This window comes from Pomacea canaliculata, linkage group LG14, assembly GCF_003073045.1.
Source record: "Pomacea canaliculata isolate SZHN2017 linkage group LG14, ASM307304v1, whole genome shotgun sequence".
Classification (NCBI taxonomy): Eukaryota; Metazoa; Mollusca; class Gastropoda; order Architaenioglossa; family Ampullariidae; genus Pomacea; species Pomacea canaliculata.
The window spans coordinates 2,732,271-2,755,658 of record NC_037603.1 but is presented as its reverse complement, the minus strand read 5'-3'; the positions used below and the strand labels follow the sequence as shown (position 1 = coordinate 2,755,658).

Below are 23,388 nucleotides of genomic sequence, written 5' to 3'. Positions count from 1 at the left end.
TTTCCCCCTGACCTCTTGAAAAGTTGACAATTTAACAAGCTTCCTCTAGACCACCAGAACGAATTACACGATGGAAGCCAGTGATTAGAATAGTATCTCAAAGTTCAAACATTCTTCAAAACTCTTTGAAGTATACATCCAACTACACACCACTCATTCACCCATCCGTCCGTCTGCTTGTTCGCGTACTACTTTGTCCTTTTTTCCTACCTCTGAGCTTAGCATACAGTGTTTGTGATCTGCTCTGTCAAAATTACTCCATATACGACTTGTAGCTTTGCATACAGTGTGACAGACTTGCTCTGTCAAAATGACTACGAATGTGGTGTTGAAAAAATAATGATAGAGTTTAAATTCGCAGTTAGCACGTAGCAGTAACATTGATCGGGTTTAAAATCAACAATCCCGCTCTGAAAGCAAATGAAGCACTTAAAATTATAAAGAGCATGTGAAGAGTGTTGAGAAGGGGAACAAACACAGATCAATGTGGCATTGTCGTTGCTGCAGAGATGTTAGTGACAGTTTGTTTGAACGTTAACGACCGCCTCGTCTGGAGATGGGGGAGGGGGTGAGAACGACAGCAAAGGGTCAAACACCCCACCCCACCCACACACACTCCTTACTCTCGGCCCGTGATGGAGACAGGTGTAAGTAGTGCCCCATGGTGGTGATCGTAACTGGTTGCCGCACAGTCATCTGCGTCAGTAACAACAACTAGACTTCCGGCATGATGTTTAGCGCTTCGTCATCATCATCGAAGCTGTCACAGGTGAGAGATGTAGACTGTAAAAGTCTGTCCTGTCAACCAGTCTTTCTTCCTTTCATCTTTCCTGTCTGTTGCCTGTTTGTATTTCTCTCTTTCTGTCAACATTTAAGTTTTGTCACTCTTTGACTATCTGTGCTCTCGCCTGCTAACAATTCCAACATTTTATCAGCAAATTTTCCGAAATTAGTGCGTTAATCCCATAGTATTTGCCTGGACAAGCCAGCCATCATTATTCTACAAAGTTATCGATTTATTTTTATCTTTTGTTTATAGGCCCTCGTTTGCCGGAGAAAGCCTCTTTTCTCAAAGAAACAGAGGAAGCTACTAACGAGGTCTTAAGATTTTCAAATTAAGAAGAAAAATGGTTCTCAGTTGTTTTCATTTGCATTCACTAACTTCCTTATTTGAAAAGAGTGAGGTAAGTTTTTCTCATATAATTACCCTGTAAGCTCTTATCGTGTTTATGATCACAGAACGTGCTCTAACTTACTCAAGAAAGGTCACCCATCCTGCTAAGCTTCAGAGAGCTTCTTTTCGCATCCAGAAGGTCGGCCGAGCAGGTACCACGACTGTGCTGCAGTCAAGTAAGTTGTGCATCATCATCATCATCGTCGTCGTCGTTTTCGTCGTCGTCGTCGTCGTCGTCGTCGTCGTCAGAAGCCTGCTAGGAATGTATCTAAATTTTACACTGTATATTCTTCAACGTGTAGTGAATTTGTGATGGCATTTTGAAGAAACTAGAAGCCAAGCCCAAGAAATGTCACCATTGTAATATTTAATGTAGCTTTTTTGTATTTGTATTAATGAAATTTTTTAAAACATAATTATTTGATCATTCTTTATATTTTATATGCAGTTTCTAGTGTTTATATTTAACTGATGGGTCAGTCCTTGAATGTCCATGTGTTTTGTTTTTCTGCAAATTGAACAAGTACTGTGTTACTCGTGATAATCAGCAACACATTGCGACCCATGGCGCTGAAAACAACCGCTTGAACACCTTCACAAATTTTTGTTTGTTTGTTTGTTTGTTTGCCATTATTGGGGAGGTAAACAAAGACGAGCCTGAGGTAGAATGGAAATGTTTTAATTCACTCTCTCTTTCCTTTTTATGATTTTGGAAGCAAAGAGCTTATCTGGCGGAACTGAGTCACATTTGTGTTGTTTAATGAGCATTTCGACAAAAGCTTGTGGCCCAGGTAGTGATGAAATACATTCAGTACGATGCGATACGATACAATACAATACGATACAAATCGAGATGTAAAATATGCGTAGTGTCTCCAAATTTTGCAATGACACAAAATATTTTAGGTGTGTAGAAAATACCAAATCCTTAAAAATTTTAATTCTCTGCTGAATTTTATTTTTTATTGTTTATTTTCAGGGATGAGGACTTAGCCAGGTATCACTGGGAAGTCACAATGAGCAGAGGTGTCGTGTTGGACGCCCTGCAGATCGGGACTTCGTCTGTGGTGATGATGATGTCACTAGCTTTCAACGTCGTCCTCGTCGGGGCTAGTCTCTGCAAGACGAAAGAAACGACATCTGAGGACTATCTCATGGTTGCCATGGCAGCTGCGGATATCTCTGTGGCCTTGACGATTCCACTTCACCTGTTGGCCGACTTTGAGGTAGCGACATTTGAAATTACTAAGGTGATAGAGGGAAAATTTTGAAACAAACTTTTACACACCTTTACAGATCCTAAGGGGTGGGAGATGTTCGCGGTATTTTAAATAACAATAGCGGGAAGTTACTCAAGACAGCTTCTTTTCCCTTGTTAAAACCAGTGTGTGTTTGGCGGACAAGGCATCGGTTGAATATCAAGAGAGGGGAGGGCTTCAGGTGGGTTATCTCTTGCTGGGACGTTTTTTTTTAACGATTTTTTTCCTCGATTACTTCATGATCTCTTTGCAGATGCTAGGGGATGTGTATTCTCTCCCCTGCATGACTGCCAACAGCTTCACGGTGTCAATGCCGCTGGTGGCCTTGTTTACTTTGATCATCCTGACTGTCGAGAGGTGACCGATCTTTTATGATTAACATTTCCCTCTCCCAGACGACAGCAAAAAGATCCCACACTCCAACATTACCCAAGAAATTGTAAACAGTTTTCTATTTCTGATGACTCTAGTACCATTTGTTAAACATTATTTATTAAATGGTTTCTAAGAGCGTGAATATTTCTTCTTATAACTGGATAGATTACTATTCACAAGTCTGAGTGAATGATTCCAGCTCGTTGTCAGTGCGCATGAGTGTAAAGGACAGTTTACACGAGGTCAAACACGCTGACATCAGGACTGCACGTGAAGAACGTGAGATTTATACACGCGAAATTTCTGTAGAGGCTGCACACAATGTTTACAACTGGGAGATTATGTTAATTATACGTTTCCAAAGATACGGCATCACTGGTTTGACTTCGGTGGTGGTGATGTTTAGAACATAATCTTGAGAACAGCGGAGAAGTGGTTAAAATTAATAATCTCTTTGTACAAAGCACAACTCATTAATTTGACAACTAATCCATTGTAAAAATTTATTTGAAAGTTTTGTTGGTTTTTTTTTAATTGCCAGGTGCATCAACATTTTTGCTCCGTTGAGGGCCACGGAGCTCGTGACAAAGAGACGTGTGGTTGTCGTCCTCGGCACTACATGGTTATATGGCTTCGTGCTAACAATTACACTTCCCCTGGGATTGAACACTGCTGTATTGAGGCAACAGGTATGCTGGTTAATAAACGACTGGCCTGAGGCAGTGAAGATCAGACACAAAGACAAACAGACTGTGAAATTTCTCCTCTACATGTAGATGCCCCCATGGCGCGCACACATATCTTGGTGTCGATAACAAAACACTGTGCGAAAATAGAGTCCTTTATAAGATGAACTAGTCGCCACTCGATTTCAGTTCTTCACTGCAGAAGCATCCTATATTCATCCTTATTTATTCAATCATTTTGTAAACGGTGGTGTCCCACGTTTTTTTGCTGCAGCACGGATCGAATGAAACGGACTGCAACTTCGCTGCTGTGGCCCAGGGTCCTTGGGTGGCTTTCTTGTTGCTGGGCAACTTCTTCCCTGGAATGTTCGTCCTGCTGGTTCTTAACGCCACCATCTTTGGTGTGGCGCAGAAAACCCTCAGAAAGGTCACCCATGAGTGGATGGCGTACACACACACAGACAATAGACGACAGGTAATGACACATTTTAAATTTTTTTAATTTACTTATTGATTTATTTATTTATTTTACTCTTCTTCAGTTTAGTGTAGTCTTCAACGCTTTCTCCTGGTCATTTGAAATACGGAGCACTTCAGGCTCTGCTCTTGGATATCTTGGATATCTTTTATCCACTGTGTACATCCATCACCTTGGTTCCATTAGATGGCCCTTGGGCCTGCAGTATCCAGCATATTATTTGGATAGCTGCGCAACATTATGTCTTTTCGTTTGGTTTAACTCGCTTGGTGGCGTCCATCTTATCTTCAAGCCCCACCATAGCCCCACCATAGCCCCACAGAGAAAGGTTTTTTAAAACTGTTTTTCTTTATATAGTTATATTTAAAAAGCGACAATTTCATACATTTTTGAAGTTGTAGAATATCTTTCTTTGATTTTTTTTAATGATGTTCACAGGTTTTCAAACACAAGGCCCGCACCAACGCCGTGATGTTTGCATGCCAGTTTTACATCTTTTCCTACCTTCCGATTGCAATTGCCCTCACAGTTGATTTCCAGTTCTTTATGGTGGAGTTTATCGAACTCTGGCGGGCGCCATTCTTATTGTACATCCTGGGGTATGCCATGGGCAACCTTAGCACGGTTGTGAATCCTATCATTCTTATTAGAAGCAGTCGGAACTACAGGTAATATGTGTGTGTGTGTGTGTGAGAGAGAGAAAATGAGACACCCAAGACTCCATAATGTCGATGACCTAAGATTTTATTTTATACGGAAACTGATACATACAATGTTCATTTCTTTTTTTAATCCTTTGTGCTCTCATTCAGTTCATTGTGTAAGATACTGTAGTTACTGCACTCGCTCTTATCGGTATCATATGATATCTTCGTGAAAGAGCTGATTATTAAGAAAGAAAGAAATGTGTATCTTGATGAGCTTTAATCTGTTGGTAGCAAGTAAATATTTCACGTAGTTACATAGGCACTTTAATATGTGACTAATTAATTATTTTTCTAAAGCGAAGTTCTCAGTCTTGCCTTTTGTGTTCTCGCCAGAGAATGGGTTCTCGTCAAAGTGTTCCGGCGACAACACAGCAACGAAGAACGGGAATGCCAGGAGACAGGTAGGCGACCTCGAAGTTTGACCTTAACATCTGTGACTGAACAGGTCGGAATGTTGGACGCCCGCCATGAACTGTCGTCTCCGCAGGTGAACATCGTCATGGACAGACGGCAGCATGCGTGGACAAGTAGACGTTGAGTGTGTATGTGAGGAGCAAATGGAGGTTGGGCAAGGGGTGTGGTGGGTTGGGGGTAAGTGAGGGATGAAGCGAGAGCTCAAATCACAAGGAGGCGTCAAAGTGGAACTTCAGATGATGATGATGATGATTTAAAAAAAAACTGTTGTTAAAATCTGCGGAGTGAACAAACTAGTACAAGATCTTGATATCCACACACAGTGGAACCTCGGTTAGCGAACGCCTCGGATAGCAAATTTTTCGGTTAACGAACAAAAATTTCGCTAAAAAATTGTCTCGGATAGCGAACAAAATTTCGGATAACGAACAAAAATTTCGTTAAAAATTTGTCTCCGATAGCGAACAAAATTTCGGATAACGAACAGCCACGTGAACCACACGTGACCGACCAGCATGTAATCATTCGCGCTCGAGACAATTACGATCAGTCGTTCCTTACCTGTGCGCATCCTTCTTATTTAGTGATTGTTGTGCTTTATTTTAATAAGATAATCCTCAATCATGGCTCCAAAGAAGATTAAGAGCAAGTAATGAATTGAAAAAGGAAATGATTTCAAAGTATGAAGGTGGCATGCGTCTGTCGGATATGTGATGTCGTCTTACCGAAGAGTTTTACAAAAAAAGGCAGAAGAAGCAGACACTGGACAAGTTTTTTTCTTCAACCTCAAAGCTACAGAAAAGGGAAGTCTCCCCGATTTTATAATGTCACGTGTGCTCATGGAGAGGGGAATCAAAGCAGTAATTCCACTCCTTCCTCCCCACACCTGCTTCCACCCACGCCGTCAAAACAAGTTTTCTGTTTAAATGCTTTCGTTAATGTTTTTATGTTTATTTAACTCCATTTATATTGCATTATAACTGTTCTCATTAAAACAAATACCTATTTACAGCCTGTAACTTTCAAATAGCGAGTCAACAGGGGCTGGGAACCAATTAAATCTATTTCCTTTATTTCTTATGGAAAAAATTGTTTCGGATAACGAACATTTCGGTTAACGAACAGCTTTCCAGAACGGATTAAGTTCGTTAACCGAGGTTCCACTGCATTTGTCAAGCCCTTTGTGATATGAGTGAAGGGAGAGAACCGCTAAAACCTTGTGCGCACCTTGATCAGCGGATTGCAGCCCTTTGTGTGATTTTGGCGCTTAACTCCAGGGCAAGGAAACTTCTCTCTGGCAACGTCAAAAGGAATAAAATGACATGGGGTTGTAGTTCTGAAGCTGCACTTAGCTGAAGTGTACATAATTAGTTAATCACATGCACAAAAATTAAATTACACTGGGTGATTTTAGAGATTTGAAAAAGGCACATTTTACTAAAGCACCATGCATTTGTCGACGACGACGACTACTACAATAGTGATGATGATGATGATGATGATTGAAAAAACTTGCTAAAATTCGCGTAGAGAACAAAGTAGTACAAGATATTGACAACACATTTGTCAAGCCCTTGGGTATGAGTGAAAGGGAGAGAACCGCTAAGACCTTGTGCGTACCTTGATAAGCGGATTGCGGCCCTTTGTGGATGTTGAGCTAAACTCCAGGGCAAGGAGACTTCTCTCAGGCAACCTGTGTTGTGGAATAACAGGTCCTTGGGTTGAAGCTCTGAAGTCACACTTAGCTGATGGATAAAATACTACTTAACCCAAGCAGGATTCCAAACAGCCTGGTTTTCTGAGCCGACCACATGATTTTTTCCCAGGTCAGCGACAACATGCGTTCGTGGTATCGGTTTTATTTATTTTGTTAAATGCCGTTTCCACTACATAAATACAGTTTTATCCAGTTCCGATGTAAACATATGTGTAATGTATTCTGATTGGTTCTTATTATTAAATCTAAACAACTTCTGCTGCTGCAACTCTTGTTTCCAAAGCCAAAAGTACAGTAAGTCCGATGGGAACAATACTCGCGTGCAATATTGTTAGGAAAGCTGATAATGAATGCATTGGTCGTTACAACTTAAGTGCAGCGTCCTTGGCATTTGTCTACATTGCACCATGAAACATTATAAAAGAGTGACTACTCTTATCCATCATATTTGATCGTCAAGCGAGTTCAGTAGTTATATCTACAGTATTGTCCTCTGCCAATTGCAAGCAAAGAAGATGCAGTCGAGTGAACTAGTTTATATATAATTATATAAAAAAAACTAAGAACAACAAAAACTAGTGATGATGCTCCCGGGACTTCTGCGGAACTGATTCGGCGAGCAAGAAGTGAAAAAGCATGTACAATGGTCTTGACCTCACAAACTTAAACTAATCACGACAGAACTTTCAGTCTGTGATCGACAAACCATTTTACTCACTCGATGCAGGAACGAAGAAGGTAAATTGTGTCCACGTTCAAACCCTTTCAGCTGTCGTCGTCTGTGGAAGAGTGGATGGCTGCAGTCCTTCGAAGAAGAGAAAAGTAAAGGTAACTTTAAAAAAAAAACCGGCGCCGCCTATCTCAAAATATGTTACATCCCTTTCAAGACGAAAACAGCTCCGCGGCAAATGGATGTCTACAGACTGAGTGCACGAGCTAGCCTGGCCAGCACGCGACATGACGTGTGTGCGTGTGCGCGCATGCGCCTGTTCATGATTTTGGGGAGTTCAGTCTTCAGCAGCAGAGGCCTGGAACTTCCCCACCACCTCCCCTGCGCTCCCCCACCGCGTCATCACCTGGGCATGTGTGCTTCCAGGCTTCCAGGGAGGACGACCTGACAACGGACCAAACTCTTTTCGGATGAGACTTGGACGCCGGAGAGTTTATATCTTCGTGCGCTGCAGTCGTAGCAGACGATGATGGAGTCGTCAACATTACATCATACACATCGTCTTTCATAATCATCTTTCCCGCCTACAGAAAAAAAGTTCTCGGCTTGAGAGAAGTTAAAAGGAAACATCTGATCCCAAGAACTCGAAGGTAAGTCGAGGTTTTGATGTGTCTAATGTAGGTTCTGTTTATTTTGTACACATGTGTAGACAGATATGCTGTGAAGTATGATTACATCATATTTGTTTATTATTGTCAATGTGCTGGCATGAACTACTGTACTATTTCTTGTGAAATTCATCTTCAAACTTTTGGTTTCTTCAAGTTACCTGATCTTCGACTGTTCCTCTCCCCTTCTCTCGCGCTTTCATGTTAAAAATTAATAGTCAGGTGTGTGGGCCGCTCCTACAGCTCCACATTTTAGCACCCCGTGAATATGTAGGCTGTGTGTCATGGACACCTGAGATCATATATAAACATTTACACTTCGTTGGCATAAACAATTCCAGACATTTATTTTCTTTCGCTCATGCCAGGAGAAATAAAATATTCTGACCGGGCCTTCAAGTGTAGAGCAGACGCACAATCCCACGATAACGAGTATTTAACCGCGAGTTTACTATCTTTGTTTCCGCCAATGAAGGATCTTCCTCTGTACCCAAGTCAGACTTTCTCACACACACCTTGGTACCAAAGTGCCATTTACCACAGACCCTCTGTCTGTGTGTTTTCACTGGCATGAGTCAGAAGACAGGCGATACAACGCTGGGTGCAGCTGAGAACACGAACCCAGGGAAGCAAGTTACACTTGTAGGCCCGTGTGCATGGACCGGAGGTAAGTTTATTTCAAGGGTAGCTTCTTTAGACCGAAAGTAATGCACCGCTCGTATGGTGCAACCCCTAAGGTCGGCATATAATCTGTACCCGGTCCACAACTTTGGCTATGAATCAAAAAGTGAAGCAGGCTAAGAGGCTCCGTACTTCATGGTAAATCAAGACCTATAAAAAGAAACTTTCACCTGTTTTCGTCTGCTGAGACAAGTTGTCTTCGTCGAGTAGTCATAGGAATAAATATAGTTTGTTTTATAAAAAAAAAAAAAAGAGTAGCAAGAAAGAGTCTTTTGATGGACCACTTCTTTGTGAAGCTCAGTTCTTTAGGACAGAGTTTTAATCCGATTCAGGTCGTACCCGGCATGACCTGTACCTGATGACTTCAAGGTGGAACACAATGAAAATCATTTGAAACAGAATAACTAGTAATATGTTATAATACAGAGAGAGAGAGAGAGAGAGAGAGAGACAATTCTTATGTATTTTTATTTCTATATTGATGCATGTGTGGTACCTAGTAAGCATGGGTACGTGACTAAACACAAATATACACAGTCGCATTCACACAATAAATATATAAGAATTATATAAATATATGCTGCTCATTACTGTGTATGGCACTAGATGAGAAAAGTTTCACCATAATTGCCAATAGGCGCAGGCCCCGAGCCACACAAACAACCATACATGCCATACACGTTGTATGATCACACCCACTCCACTACTCCACTGTGTTAATTCGATTAACTCGTGGTCAGACCTGTACAGTGGCTAATTACCGAAGCTAATTAATGATTATTCATGGAGGGTCGACATTGCATACCTGCGTTAACCGTTCAAACCCTAGCGAAGGTTAGTGCAAAGTGCATTTTAAATGGGGTAACTTGTGATCTTTGCTTGTTTCTTTTCCATGGCAACTGTTTTGCCTCTTTTCTTCTCGTCTTTTCTTTTCTTTATATTTTTTTTTCCTCGATCGCTGCTCTTACACAGCCAGTGCCCGGGTTGCAAGAGCTAATTTTAGCGAGAAAACATGATACAGGCAGTTTTTTCACTCACAGATAAGACAGGCAGCTTATAGACATAAGCGGTTCCCAACAGACAGCGGCACCTCCGCTTCTTGCCTACCTACACATCTTCCTGCTCGTGGAGGGTGCACGATCACCTCTGACCTCAGTGTCGGTGTGTTGATGGGTGGATGGAGGGACTGGCAGAGGCTGGGAGAGGGAAAGACCGTGAGCGTGCCTGTGGGACTGTGTGCGTGAGTGCGCGCATTTTCTCACCCTGCAACCAGTCCTGCATAAATGTATGTCTGTTCCAGACTGCATGCAGTTGGATGGATCATAGCTGCACGTTTATGTGTTTGTGTGTGTGTGTGCGCGCGCGCTAGCGCTGAAGTGGTGGTTTGTGTTTGAGCCTGTGTGTTTGTCGGCGTGTGCACGTCAGTGGATCTCATTCACGTGTGCTCAGTAAAGCAACTACTTGTTGACATTTCAAGTATTAAAAGGGTATTGCTATAGAATACTTGTCTAGGAGTACTTGAATATACATCACATTTTTCTCTCATTCCCTCGTACCTTGTTAATTAAGTTAGACGGGCCCATCGGCTGCGTGAAGTGTTGCACAAACAGAAAAGAATGCAAAGAACAGAAAAGGTTGTTGGATCTCTGTGTTTATATGAAGAGCAAGTATTACTGATTAAACACATACACAGAGAAAACATTGTCGGTACTCGAGAAGAAGCCTTTCGTGCCTCCATCATCTGCTCCTGCCATTCATCAAAGACGTGCAAAAGTTAATGAACCCTCGCCATAAGATACATTTTTAAAAAGATAACTGTTGTTCAGGCAAGATGTTACCATAGGTAATTTGCCAAAAGTGAGTTTAAAAAAATAGGCAGCAGATGGAGCATTTTACACAGGCTAAACACACCAAGACGAAAGATGGTGGCAATGTTTATGTCAAGAAAAATCAGAAGAAACTCTTTGGGGGATGGGAAGTATGTGTGGTGCTTATGTTGCTGGTGGTGAAGGAAGTGATCTTGGAGTAACGGATGTCAGAAAGCTGATAGATATTTCCAGAGACGACAGGCTTTGTTTGATGTGGTCGGTGGTTGTTGTTGTGCAACGGAAAAATAAAGAATCAACAATGTAAACATTTGTTAACACCACGCTCAACAGTAGCTCGACTTTTCTTGCTAAAGTGAAAGTAGTTGTTGACTAATGCGAAACACAAACATTATACCCCGACTGCACGCAAGCAGAGAATTCCTCAGAGCGGGTGGACACCCTCAACAACATAAGAACTTTACATAAATACTTGTAGAGGTGCCAGCCGATGACAGTGTGCATTAACGGGACTGGACTGATTAGCGTGTATTGGCAAGACCGAACCAATTAGTGTGCACTGGAGAGACTCGACCAATTAGTGTGCATCAGCGGGACTTTTAGCGATTAATGTGCAGCACGTGCGACAGGTCACGAAGGTTCAGCTCGCACGTGCCAAGTTCTCCACCTTGCACGTGCATGTACGCATGTTGGAGTACGCCTGCTACATCATCTCCATCTGCGCGGCCAGAGGCTGCAGGAGTCGACGAGCAGCTGGTTCCAGTTTCCAGGCGGGACTAGAACTCCTGCTGTCTCCTTTGAAAATGGCCACACGTGGTTGCCAGGCAACGAGCTGCTGCCCTTTCTGCTCCATCTCCATCGTGAAGCTCAAGATAGCGATCCTTTTGATGGGGCTCAAGAGACCCTGCAAGGGAACGGACCTTGTGGTCAGTGGCAAAATGGCAAAGAGAGTGGCTAGCACAGTGGTTCTTAACCTTGTTTGAGGTACCGAACCCACAAGTTTTATTTGCACATTCACCGAACCCTTCTTTATGTCATCACGAATTGCGGGTGTGTCTTGACCTCCGTGGCGGAGGCTCCTCCGAACCCCTGAGACCGACTCACCGAACCCCTAGGGTTTGATCGAACCCCGGTTAAGAACCACTGGGCTAGCATAACATTAAGATAGAACGTGCACTTATGGTTTCCCAGCTACCAAAACAAAGGAGTGTTCATCAAACTACAAACATATCTTTCATCCAGAAATTTTATTTTGTTCAGAAGACACGTGATGCGTGGAATATACGAATGTCACAAATAAAGGAAACCATTTCACCCGTTAGTAAATACACTTAAATGTACCAATAAAGGCGCTCAAAACACTAATGGTCAGCCATCAGTTGTGCAAAATCTTTTAACAAAGTCCTCTATATACTTCGGACCTACCTAAGCTAGCTGCTGCTGTTTATGGAGACGAGGGATGGGCGAGCGAGAGATAGTTCTTGCGATAGCTCTCGCCAGGAAAGCCTCGCTCGTGCTTGCGTGCTTCCAGAATTCTTGAAAAGAGGTGTCGGGCAATGTTTCAAGATCTGCCTCTTACGAAAAGTATGATAATTTTTTTCTAGAAAAATGCCTTGCTGTTTAGGCGTGTAATTTCATTTCAGCCTACGCGAAAACACACCCACACACACACTCACACGTGCATACACCCTCAGGCATAAACACAGATACAGAGAGAAGGATGCATGAACAGTCTAAATGGAGCTCGTTGTGGAACGGATACATCGCACATTTATGACGGGGGTTGGGTAGTCTTGTCTGTTTACTTTCATGAGATGTCTTATTTTTCATGTAAAATATCTATATTTATTCAAGAGCATAAACATTCTACATTTATTCTAATACACTCATGTCATCTTCTTCGAAAACATCCTCATAACTCTCCAAACCCTGAATTCCGGCCTGAATTTCTAGCACTATTTCCGGGTTTGGTCTTATTTTCGGGGAAGCATAATAGAAGACGAGAGAAAAAGGGTGAGAGAGAGAGAGAGAGAGAGAGAAGGAGAAAGGAAGAAAGTAAAAAAAGAGAAAGAAATAAAAGGCGTGTGACTCTCTACATCAGATTAGTTGGACACGTGAATATGGAAGAGTGGTCCCCCTCCCACCTTTCTCTCTTCTGTTCTATTTCTTCTCTTTTTTCCTTCTGCCAAGTCTTTCGTCTTGTCTTCTATGTAACAGGGACTCACAATTCTCGTCTGACAGCAAAGAAGGCTTCAGGAAGCCATTCCTCATCTTGCCGAATATCGGCACAATGTCAAAAATATTCTGAATCTCTTTGACAGTAGTGTCTAGTCAGTTAAACATCAGGTGCAACAACAGTTATGTGTGCTACCTCTACACCTGATATAGACATCACACTTTTTCATTCTTTTCTTCTTTATTTTTTTTCCTCACTCTTCCTCCAACGCCACCATCACCACACCAACACATTTGCCTCCCTTTTCTGAACTCTTTGCATGTTTTTATGATGGACGGGTCTTGTTAAATGATGCAGAGACAATTTCTACCCCACTGACTCTGTTTGCCATCAACATTCATGAGGCTTCAAATACATTTGTTTTTTCTCTTGTTCAGCGACAGTGTCTTCCATGCGCCTGTTGGGACTGTATTCTACTCACTCCATCAACTAACATCGATACATAATTATTTAGATAACTCATAGTCTCGGTGTCTAGCGATACACGTGTACCCCGATACTTCAATACGTATCGTAGGTGCAGTTAGTCGTTGGCTCCAACCACTTGAACGATTTATGTTTTCTTCTTTACTTTTGCCCTGGCTGTTTGCCAGCTTTCTTCTAGCAGGCGGTTGGGAGATGTTCTTGCTTCCTTGCAGTGCGATGGTGCTTGTGCCAGAGACCCAAGAAATGGTACTGTTGCTATCTCGGTAGTCCTCTTCCTCGTCATCAAAAGACGACCCTAGCGATCCTACTATATAATTCCATCGCGAACAGGTGGGGTGGTCTGGCACCATCTAGCCCACCCAGCATCCGGAATCTTTCTCTCTTACTCACTCACTCTGTGGTCAAAGATAAATAGAAATTGGACACCCATATCGGGATTTAAATCCGATGACGATAGTCTAGACACGCAGAGGCTTCTCTTCAGACAGTAGAAAATCAGACATGTAAACATAAACAAACTGCAACGAAAGTAAACACGTGCATTTGCTGTCTGACAGTCTGTTTGTCTCCTTGTTTACTCCCTTTTCTTGCGACTTACCAAAGCTTTATACCCAAAGTACCGAGTCCTTAGCAAAAAGACAGTGCTTGTTCTTGTCTGTCTTCTTTTACTTCTTGTCTTCTTTTATTAATTCTTCTACTTTTTATTTCTGTTTTGTTGTTGCGTTCCTTATTTTTTAGTGTTTTTATTTATTTAGTTTGCTTCTGTTTATTTTTATTTTGTTTGGTGTTTCAATTATTGTTTTGTTGATTTTTCTTTTTTCTTTTTTGCTTTTATTCTTATATTTTTATTTTTATAATTTTTTTTGCGTTTTTATTTTTTGTTGCTTTTTATTTGCTGTTGATGTTCTTGTTTGAATTGTTTGTCCCTTCTGCTTCCTCCTTGTTGAATTTGTATTTTTGCTTCTGTTTTTTTTTTTTTTTCTTGTTGGTGACTTTATTGTGTTGTTTGGTTTGGGTTTTTTTTTTCATGTTTGTTCATTATTCCTTTCATTTGCATATGGATACATTTTGTTAATTTTGTTATTATACTTCTTTTCTTTTTTTTTTCGTCTTCCTCCTTTTTTTCTTTTCCGTAGATTTAGCGTCCGTCTTCATCCTCCTCGCTTTCTTCTTCTTTCTCCTCCACGCTGCTTCATTTCATTTGGCGGTCCGATGGCGCAGCGTTCAAATCGTCTGTCACCATTACTGTGATGATCGGGGGTCCTGGGTTCATATCTCGTCTCGGGCTCTATTTCTTACTTTTGCACGTTACACCTGTTTACAGGGCCACGCTGTTTGCCTTCATAGAACCCACAGCTTAGCACCCAGGAGTCCACGATTCCTGCCATCATCGCCAGATGGCAACGAGCGCCAGGGCCGAGCCTTTCAAAGGACAGCGCTACGCCAAACTCCGGCGACGCTGCGTCCGCAAGAACAAACTGTTTGTGGACGGCGAGTTTCCTCCCACTGGTTCCTCCCTGTACTTCTCGCGCTCACCGCCAGCAGACATCGTCTGGAAACGTCCGAAGGTCAGTCTGTGGGGTTTTCCCCTAGTTTCTCTTTTATTTTGGTTTTTTTTTTTTTCCTTCGTGGGTCGTTTGACAGGCTTTGGTCAGAGGCACAGAACATGGCGCCTGGGCCCAGATACATGACTAGGTGCTAGGCACTAAAGCTGGATAGTTAGCCAGAAGCTGTCAGCTAAACTATTTTAAGTCTGAGATCAAGTGATGATGTCTTAGATATGAGATGTTTTCCTCATTTCTGATTTTCTCATAGGACATCGTTCCTGAACCCCGGTTTTTCATCGACAAAGCCAGTGCCGACGACTTTTCGCAAGGCACGCTGGGAAATTGCTGGTTTGTTGCAGCTTGTGCCTGCATCGCCGAAGATTCTACCTTGTGGAAAAAGGTACAGAACCCAAGCTGTTTGTTTGTTTGTTTGTTTGTTTGTTTGTTTGTTTGTTTGTTTGTTCCCTTCTAAGTTTTCGTCGTTATTTTCCTTCCTTTACTTGTGCAGTTTTTTCTTTTTTTTTACTTTTTCTAAGTACATTATTTATTTATTCGAACATTTCTGTAAGTGTTTGCTGTGTTGTGGCCTGTAAGGTAGTGCCCGACTACCGTGCCCAGGAATGGTCGCCGAACATCAAGTACGCCGGCATCTTCCACTTCAAGTTTTGGCGCTGCGGACGTTGGGTCGACGTCGTCATCGACGACTACCTCCCCACAAGGAACGGCCGCCTCATCTTCACACACTCCAAGTCCCGCAACGAGTTCTGGTCGGCGCTGCTAGAGAAAGCTTATGCAAAGTGAGTTCGTGACCCCCACGGGGTCGGTGATCATACACCGGACACTAGAGAGCTTACTGTGGTTAGGACACGTCTGTGTCACGTGCTAGCATAATGCTGGACACTCGCCGGGATGTGCTTATTATAATGGTTATATAATTATCTTACATATTGTTGACCGCGAAAGGAACAGAGGTTTTCGCTCGCTCATATTTTGGAAATCACTTAGTTAAAAAAAAAATTGAATTCCTTTGAAGTAATTATTCGGGTAAGTCTTCAAAGCACGTGTCTACAAACTGTTGCTCCCACTGTTCCTGGCAGGCTGTTCGGCTGCTATGAAGCCCTGACAGCGGGGAAAGCCCGCGACGCCATGGTGGACATGACTGGCGGGGTGGGCGAAGGGCTGGAGATCGCCGACTTCCGGTCTCAAGATCAGCGCATGCGCCTCTTCAGCATCCTGTACAAGGCCAAAGCCAACCAGTCTCTCATGTGCTCTGCAATTCAGGTAGCTTGTCATCCACAGAGGTAGATAAAAGTCTGTGTTGCTATCCTTGCCCAACTGCTGCACGTGATGTACCTGTAAAACATTAAAGTCATGCCGATGACCAAATTATTGACGCTTTCATTCCTGTTGTAGGCGCGCACGGCGGCGGAGATGGAGGTACGGCTCAGCGTGGGCCTGGTCAAAGGTCATGCCTACAGCATCACGGCTGTGAGGGATGTGTACCTTAAGGGCACTGGCTTGTTCAGCGTCTTTAACCGGGACAAAATCCACATGATCCGACTTCGTAACCCCTGGGGTGGCATTGAGTGGAAAGGTCCCTGGAGCGACGGGTCAGTCAGTTTTATTTTCTTTGAACTTTTTTTTTAACAATTTCCTTTACTCCCACTGTTATTTTCCGCTATTTACAAATATCTATTTGCGTTTCTTTTTGTCACTGCGACGAAAGGTGAATAAAGGTAGCTCATGAACCTTTCCTTTCGTTCTTTGGGTGGTAAGATCTTATAAACCTCAATGTTTCTCTTGATTTTCTTTTACTAAGCTCGATGGTCATTTCCTCTCGCAATTTGTTTATTTTCAGATCGTCAGAGTGGAAGAAGGTCAGCGAAAAAGATAAAAAAGACCTTGACCTTACATTCGATGAAAATGGCGAGTTCTGGTAAGACCACTAACAAACATTTATCAGAAATGTGAACTGTACTTACATCTCTACAAGGCGGGATATCGGTTTATTCTGTAAAAAAAAATGTTTATCATGATATTAAGACAGTTCATTAATAACAATGTTAAAGTACATTTAATTAACTTCTGGTATGAGATTTGGGGAGGAAGAAACTACGACATCCAAAAAGAAATACAGATCATGCAAATCTTCTGATATTTAGCAAAGGGTCATGGGTCGTGGAGGTATCGTCCTTTTAGGAGACAATGATAGAGTGGTCTGCGAGTAGAAGTATGTCAGTATCACGTGACATAACGGGTGCATGTAACGACAATGATGTGACGACACCGCCGACTGTTCTGACAGGATGGCGTTTGAAGACTTCTGCCGTTACTTCACGCACGTGGACGTGTGTCACATGATGAACACCTCCTTCTTCACCCTCAAGAAGTCCTGGAGGGAGAAGGTCATGGAGGGGGAGTGGCGCCGGCCCCAGAGGGCGGGAGGCTGTGGCAATCACAACACTTTCCTCAACAACCCCCAGGTCAGCCCACATGTGTTGTGTGGTGGTCGAGCATTTAGTGACGATTTGAAAAGAAAATAATGACAAAATGGAGATACATTATTCGCGAAGGTTGAGATGTTAGAGATCAATCCTTTGTAGGGTCAAGCTTTGTTTGAGGGCGGTGTCCATCTCCTTCCCCTTAATGCTTTACTTTCCTTAACCCCTTGGAGTCATGTGCCCATTTTCAACAGCTGTGTCGAGGAAAGTTTTCTGCGGTACACTGATATCGACCCCTGGCGCCTTCGGGTTTGGACGCCAATAGTATTTTCGCTTCTCTGAAAAACTAACAAACACTTTTATCACCTAGGAATTTCTGTTAGAACAACGAAACATTGGAGGAATAATCCATTCTATGTTTTGGATTTGTGCAGTATTTACTGGACATGTACGAAGATGAAGAAGAAATTCTTGTGTCCCTTGAACAAGAAGACCGCCGCTCGTCCAACTTCCGTACCAGGGGAGAGAACTACTGTATTGGCTACACGATCACCAAAGTGAGCCACTCACTACATTTTGTGTTCATTTGACACACAACACGTTTTGTACACGATGCCAGTAGCAGGGCTTCTGCTAAAGCTAAATTCTTTGGGGTCCCAGGGACCCCTTCTTCAGATTTTTAAGGGGTCCCTGTTCTTCGTCCAAATTTGAATGGGACCCCATTGACGAAAACTGAAGGGGTCCTCCGAACTTTTAATGCGTACTGTACGCAATTTTTTGCGTAAGCAGAAGCCCTGCCAGTAGTTTAGGAATCACACAAACACACGCAAGTGTGTTGCATACTTATTTCTTCTGGTTTTTTAAAATAATTTTAAAATTATGTATTTTTTTCCGATTTGGTAGGCTCTCAAAAAAAAGAGTAAAAAATGCTGCGAATCCAGATTTTGGTTCCCTGTCTGAGCTGTCAGCGTTCTTCCTTTTCTTTGCATGCAACACATTGTCTTTCCGGCAGACGGACGTCAACAGGAAGTACCGTATGCACGACCGGATGGAGCGCATGCATGCTGGGCCTTTCGTGCAGTCACGCAGCATCCTCAGCCGCCAGCCAATAAAAAAGGGCCGCTACCTGCTCGTGCCCTCGACCTTTGACCCGGGACAAGAGGGCCGGTATCTGCTGCGTCTTTACACATCCAGCACGCCATCCGTCAGGTCATTTGTGGTTTTGTCTTTACTCCATTTCTTTGTTTATTTGTTTGTTTATTTGAAATCCTGACCAGGTAATCCGAGTGTTTACTGTTTTGTAAGTCCTCCTTGTTCATTGCCGGAAGTTGAATGACCGTTGAATGTCGCTCTTCTGTTAGGAAACTAAGCACAAACGTATTCTAAATTTGATCTTATCTCTTTGGTTAATTAAGTCTTCTCTAGAGAAGGACGATTATTCCAACGTAATATTTGCGTAGTTTTCACGTAGTCTTAATCCACGTCCATAGGGAGCTGGTGAAGGATGAGCCGGGGCCGCCATCTTGCTTCCAGGAGGCCAAAGTAGCCGCCACTGCCGTGACGGTGTCCAGCGCAGAAGGCTTCACACTTGCCGACGGTAGCCATGGTACTGTGGACTTCTAGCCTCCTAACCTGACCTGTCCACGTGTTCACATTTTCCACTGCATGATATGTATATAGGTCTTGTTGTCCTGACTTCAACGACCTTTGTTCTTTGTTCACCCGTCATTCTTTGTCGCCGCCTCCCATCATCCGTGTCTTTGAGTTTATTAGTATGTTTTTTTGTTTTCTCCTCCTCCAAAATCTTTTTACGGTTCATGGGTTATTTCCTGCTAGCTGTCAACTTTCTTGGTTTATTTATGTTTGTTTTCTCTTTTATACATATCTTGATTGTATGGTATATTTCCTGTTTGTTTACTGTTTTATGCACTAGCCAGATGTTTTTGTATGTTTATCTGGGTTTTTTTTCTCCAGAATGTTTGCTCAAGTTTGTTTTGGGATGTTGTTTATTTCGTTCTCTCTCCCTCTCTTGATCTTAGAAGTATTCCATTGTGTAATCAAACTTCTGTTCTCTCTTCCCATCATAAATCCACTGTGTATTCGTATTCTCCCAGTTCTCGAGGTCACAATTTATTTTACAATTATCTGGGGAAGAAAGTATTTTTAGTTGTAAATATGTTTAAATATGTTTCACAATTCTCAACGTCCATTGTCCTCAGTAGGTTTGTCTTCCACTGCCTTCTTAGTTTGCAAATTTGGAGCGTGTTGCCATGACCAAAGCAGGTTACATCCGCGTGAAACGCAAACACACACACCAACGCTGTCACGTGGGTCTAACGTTTTGCTGTTTCGCTCCAGAGGCTGAGGCGTACTGCATTCTCAAATGCGAGAAAGAGCAGTACCGCACGAGCACCAGCTGCAAGTCCTCGTGTCCCGAGTGGAAGGAGCGCGTGACCTTCTATCGTCGAAAGCCACAGGAGGATGTGAAAGTGGAGGTAATCACTTAATCTTCATCATTTATCTCTTGACTGGTGCTGACCAGATATGCTGGTCCACCGGAACTGGTCGTCGGGAAGGGGCTGGCTGTGTGGGAAGGGGGAGGTGCAATTGGATAGATGACTGACAAGGCATCACTATTTAGGAGTGTCCTAAGCGAGAAGGAAAAAGTCCTGTGTGGAATGCCTGGTCTAACTTGTTGCCCTCGTCAAGCTCGTCTTTCTGTGTCTGCCATAGACACCATGGAAGTTACCAAGAAGGACGGTCTGTTGTCAGTTGATCGTAGAACTTTTCCACTTTGTCCACTTCGCGCGTCAGAGCTTTAACTCGGACAGCGGAGACATTGTGAGATGCAGTAGACATGCGCATGGACATCCGTCTGTCCGGAAATGCACAGCTGATGATGGCTCCGCCCACTTCTTTTTGTTAATGGAAGCCTACACTACACCGGTGTTTGGTTTCGTAACTGACCGACTGAAGCATTTGATCATCAATGCCTACATCAATAATGATATTTCTGTAACTACTTATTATTTGAATTTATGAGCCCCAATGCATTTTTCTTGAAAACTATCAAGGAATGCTTTATTTTCTTATGAAACTGTTTGCCTAACCAACTTTAGGGTTTCATTTAACTTTAGGGTCTTATTCCCAAAAATATAACAGAGTTGTAAGTTAAATTATGACTTTAGTCTTCCATACAGAGATATTTGTGATTTTATTCGAAGAGTGCAACACGGCTTGTTTTTTGTTATTATTGTTTTTTGTTTTTTAAACTACAGGTCTGGGCGTCTAGCATCCTGGCTGACTTCTATATAGGTTGTCTAACTCTGCCCATGTCACGTAACCAGGAGTACACGGGGGGCAACATCATTCGCCGCTACTCGCTGCAAAAGACCAACTCGGAGGGGCGAGAAGAGCACGCGGGTTATATATGGCTCACGGTGCATCACACTACCAACATGGCCGAGGTGTAACGAGGGGCAGGCGCCGCTGTTGGTGCTGCTGGTGGTTTCAAGATGAACAGGAAGTGACGTGAGGCCTGGTTTCGTCGTCGTTATGGTCTGCAGGTTCGTGGAACGGCATGAGCCTGGGTAGCAGCGGGGAACAGGCTATGTCCTTTGATTTGGAAACTTGATTTGCCGGTTTCAGAAGTGGCTTCCGGTTTGGAAACGATGTGAGATGACATTTGCATCCCGACGGTTCTTTGGCGATTGAAAATGAAATAAATACCATCTAGGACCTAGTGGCCATCATGCCATGGAATACTTAATTGCCCAGCAATTACTGGCTACAACGAAATGGATATCAGAGGGAGGGCGCCACAGAGCCCTAGAGTCACGGTTCAGCACGTCACCTGCGCAAACGTCCACAGAACAAGAAAAACACTCCCTCTCTATACAGTTTCCCCATTTCAAAGAAAAACCAGCACCTGAAAATTCAGTCTCTTCGTAATTTTTTTGTTCTGTTTTGTTTGAGAATGTAAACCATTTTTATACATCGAGAACAACGTACAAAATGATGTTCAATTGTTCAAGAGTTGTCATGCTTCACTATGTCTCAGTATTATGCAGTGTGATATAATGTATGTGTAATAATATCTTAATGCATTGTGGGAAGGATTTTATTATTTTTATGGCAATGAATGAATAACCTTGTGCAATAAAGTTGTTTTGTGTCTTCTGCTACACCTGTGTTATTCGTGAACAGGGTTTGGGAACACGGTTGCATAATAAACATCAACTCATTATGCTAGACGTGAGTACCTTTCCCCTATATCAAGCTGATTAAAGCGCACGTGCGCACGTGCACAAGAGTACATTTCATCCTTTCTTCGTTAATGTAGGTTTTACTTTCCTTCTCTTTCTTTCTCTTCTTCTTCACCGACACACTTATAAACACATTTCCCCCATCTCTACATATATATATATAGCGGCATGCAAGACTTGGAATGAAGTCAAGTGGCTCGCCCAGGACCATGATGGCTGGAAGAGATTCGTTGGCACATTATGTTTCAGTCGGAGAGAAGAGGATTCACTAACTCACACATTCTCTCTCATTCTCTCCCTCTCACAGAGCAACAGAGCAGCCGCAACAACACCACAGCAGGAAAAAAAATTGCTTACAATATAAATGACAAAATAACACCATCACACAGAGACCTCGTCTCCTGCCATCTTGACCGGTAATTAAGCTTAATTAATCGTTGCAATGATCTGACGCGTTGTGGGCTGGAAAGATAGAGAACTTATTATTTTGTTAAACAATCAGTTAACTGCACCGTGTGTACACCTTCTTGACAGGGTTTTTTTTTCTCCCTGAATTTCTGGCGAGTTGGTTTCATTATTTGTTTTCTGATGTTTCACCAGTTACTCAAGTCTCAGTTATCATATGACCGTTGTAATAGCAATATTATGGCGTGTGCGACAGTACGATAAGGATAGACAGAAAAAAAAAATGAATCAACCAAAGAAAGATTAACCACTCATTTGCACTTACCAGGCATACATGAAAATGCGACAAAAACAGATGTAAAGGTCTTGCATCGTGAAAAGAGCTGTTGTTTCCGCCATAACACACAGTCATCTGAAGCAAGGACACTCAGCAAAGCGTACCTTGACATTCACTTCCTGCCGGACTTCCGCTGGACCATGACTTGCTCGACGGACATACCAGTCAGCACATTCACGGGAGAATGTGTTCTTGCTCCTTAACACTATGAGTCCAGGGACCTGTAGAACTGTTTCACGTTGCACAATATAAGCTTACCGAGTCCAAGGTGAACACGAAAGATGAGACATCATGTTGATACCTGAAACCAACTTCAGCTGCTATAATAATTTTATGATGAAACCGTCCTTCTGGCAGTCTTACCTCGTTATTAAATTGCAGGAAGCAGAGTCCAAGCATAAACACATTCAATCGGCATATTAATCACTTTTTTTTGGACAGCTGGACTACCAGATGGTGTATGATGACATCACGACCTTTCAAAATATGTCATGCTGAGACTACTCATCCATACGTGCATGGTTTATTAGAGTATATTCAATGTACATGATACAGACTTGAATTGTGGGGAGCGGGCGATGGGGCGCTTATGATCACGTCGTCGAGAGCTACATTGTGGCATTTTCAATGAAAGATGTGTGTCTAATCACTTCTCAAGAATCTGAGTTCGTTCGGTTCAATGACGTCATCTAGACTGCACCCCGTTGTTTACGGTTGACTGACTATACCTGCGTACATTCCTGGCGGTTGCCTTAATTAGCTTGCTAAAACGCAATGGCGAAGAATAGTGTCGTAATGAACAAATTCAGGTGAGATTACCTTAGGTTTCACCATCGTTCCTGAGGGGGAACTTATTCTCTTCAAAAATAAGGCATCTCTGTTGCAGCACTCTATTATCGTTGCTTAGTTCTATCCCTTGTATAAAATGTCTCATGACTTACATATATATATTAGTAGTATATATTAGGAGAATTAAAAACAAGCAAAATTAATTTTAAAAAAGATGACACGTCAGTGCTTTCATTTATGACATGGAAAAGCTGTAGGATGTACAGCAACTTTTTTCTGCACTGCAA

General features: G+C 42.6%; 2 protein-coding genes and 1 long non-coding RNA gene across 5 annotated transcripts; 2 read left to right on the top strand and 1 right to left on the bottom strand.

The window, feature by feature from the left end:
• The first annotated feature begins 95 nt into the window (after positions 1-95).
• On the top strand, positions 96-5,523 carry LOC112555159. Its single transcript, XM_025223412.1, has 8 exons — positions 96-769; positions 1,240-1,350; positions 2,154-2,400; positions 2,687-2,790; positions 3,350-3,497; positions 3,769-3,969; positions 4,411-4,640; positions 5,013-5,523. The coding sequence occupies exons 3-8, from the start codon at positions 2,191-2,193 to the stop codon at positions 5,215-5,217; spliced, it is 1,098 nt and encodes a 365-aa protein (XP_025079197.1). The 5' UTR covers positions 96-769; positions 1,240-1,350; positions 2,154-2,190; the 3' UTR covers positions 5,218-5,523.
• A 1,242-nt stretch (positions 5,524-6,765) lies between these two features.
• Positions 6,766-21,489, top strand: LOC112555157 (calpain-5-like). Of its 2 annotated transcripts, none has more exons than XM_025223409.1 (13): positions 6,766-8,130; positions 14,642-14,885; positions 15,133-15,264; positions 15,459-15,661; positions 15,962-16,145; positions 16,278-16,474; positions 16,723-16,800; positions 17,170-17,347; positions 17,740-17,862; positions 18,318-18,514; positions 18,796-18,911; positions 19,664-19,800; positions 20,584-21,489. In XM_025223409.1, exons 2-13 carry the CDS (start codon positions 14,715-14,717, stop codon positions 20,776-20,778), a joined length of 1,911 nt encoding a protein of 636 aa, XP_025079194.1. In that variant the 5' UTR covers positions 6,766-8,130; positions 14,642-14,714; the 3' UTR covers positions 20,779-21,489. The 2 variants fall into 2 exon arrangements, with proteins under 2 accessions (XP_025079194.1, XP_025079195.1); XM_025223410.1 differs by lacking the exon at positions 6,766-8,130 and adding an exon at positions 8,668-8,815.
• Positions 9,077-23,103, bottom strand: LOC112555161. 2 transcript variants are annotated; one of them, XR_003097415.1, is made up of 2 exons: positions 22,301-23,103; positions 9,077-11,559 (listed from the first exon to the last, which is right to left on the bottom strand). It is a non-coding gene; the product is annotated as an uncharacterized LOC112555161 (long non-coding RNA). The 2 variants fall into 2 exon arrangements; XR_003097416.1 differs by lacking the exon at positions 9,077-11,559 and adding an exon at positions 21,364-21,786.
• Between the last annotated feature and the right edge of the window lie 285 nt (positions 23,104-23,388).

Coding starts and splice junctions, on each gene's coding strand:
- LOC112555157 (XM_025223409.1), top strand. CDS start 14,715: ATGGCAACGAGCGCCAGGGCCGAGCCTTTCAAAGGACAGCGCTACGCC. Junction 17,863..18,317: donor TTGGCTACACGATCACCAAA/GTGAGCCACTCA, acceptor TCTTTCCGGCAG/ACGGACGTCAACAGGAAGTA. Junction 19,801..20,583: donor AGGAGGATGTGAAAGTGGAG/GTAATCACTTAA, acceptor TTTAAACTACAG/GTCTGGGCGTCTAGCATCCT.
- LOC112555159 (XM_025223412.1), top strand. CDS start 2,191: ATGAGCAGAGGTGTCGTGTTGGACGCCCTGCAGATCGGGACTTCGTCT. Junction 2,401..2,686: donor ACCTGTTGGCCGACTTTGAG/GTAGCGACATTT, acceptor ATCTCTTTGCAG/ATGCTAGGGGATGTGTATTC. Junction 3,970..4,410: donor ACACAGACAATAGACGACAG/GTAATGACACAT, acceptor TGATGTTCACAG/GTTTTCAAACACAAGGCCCG.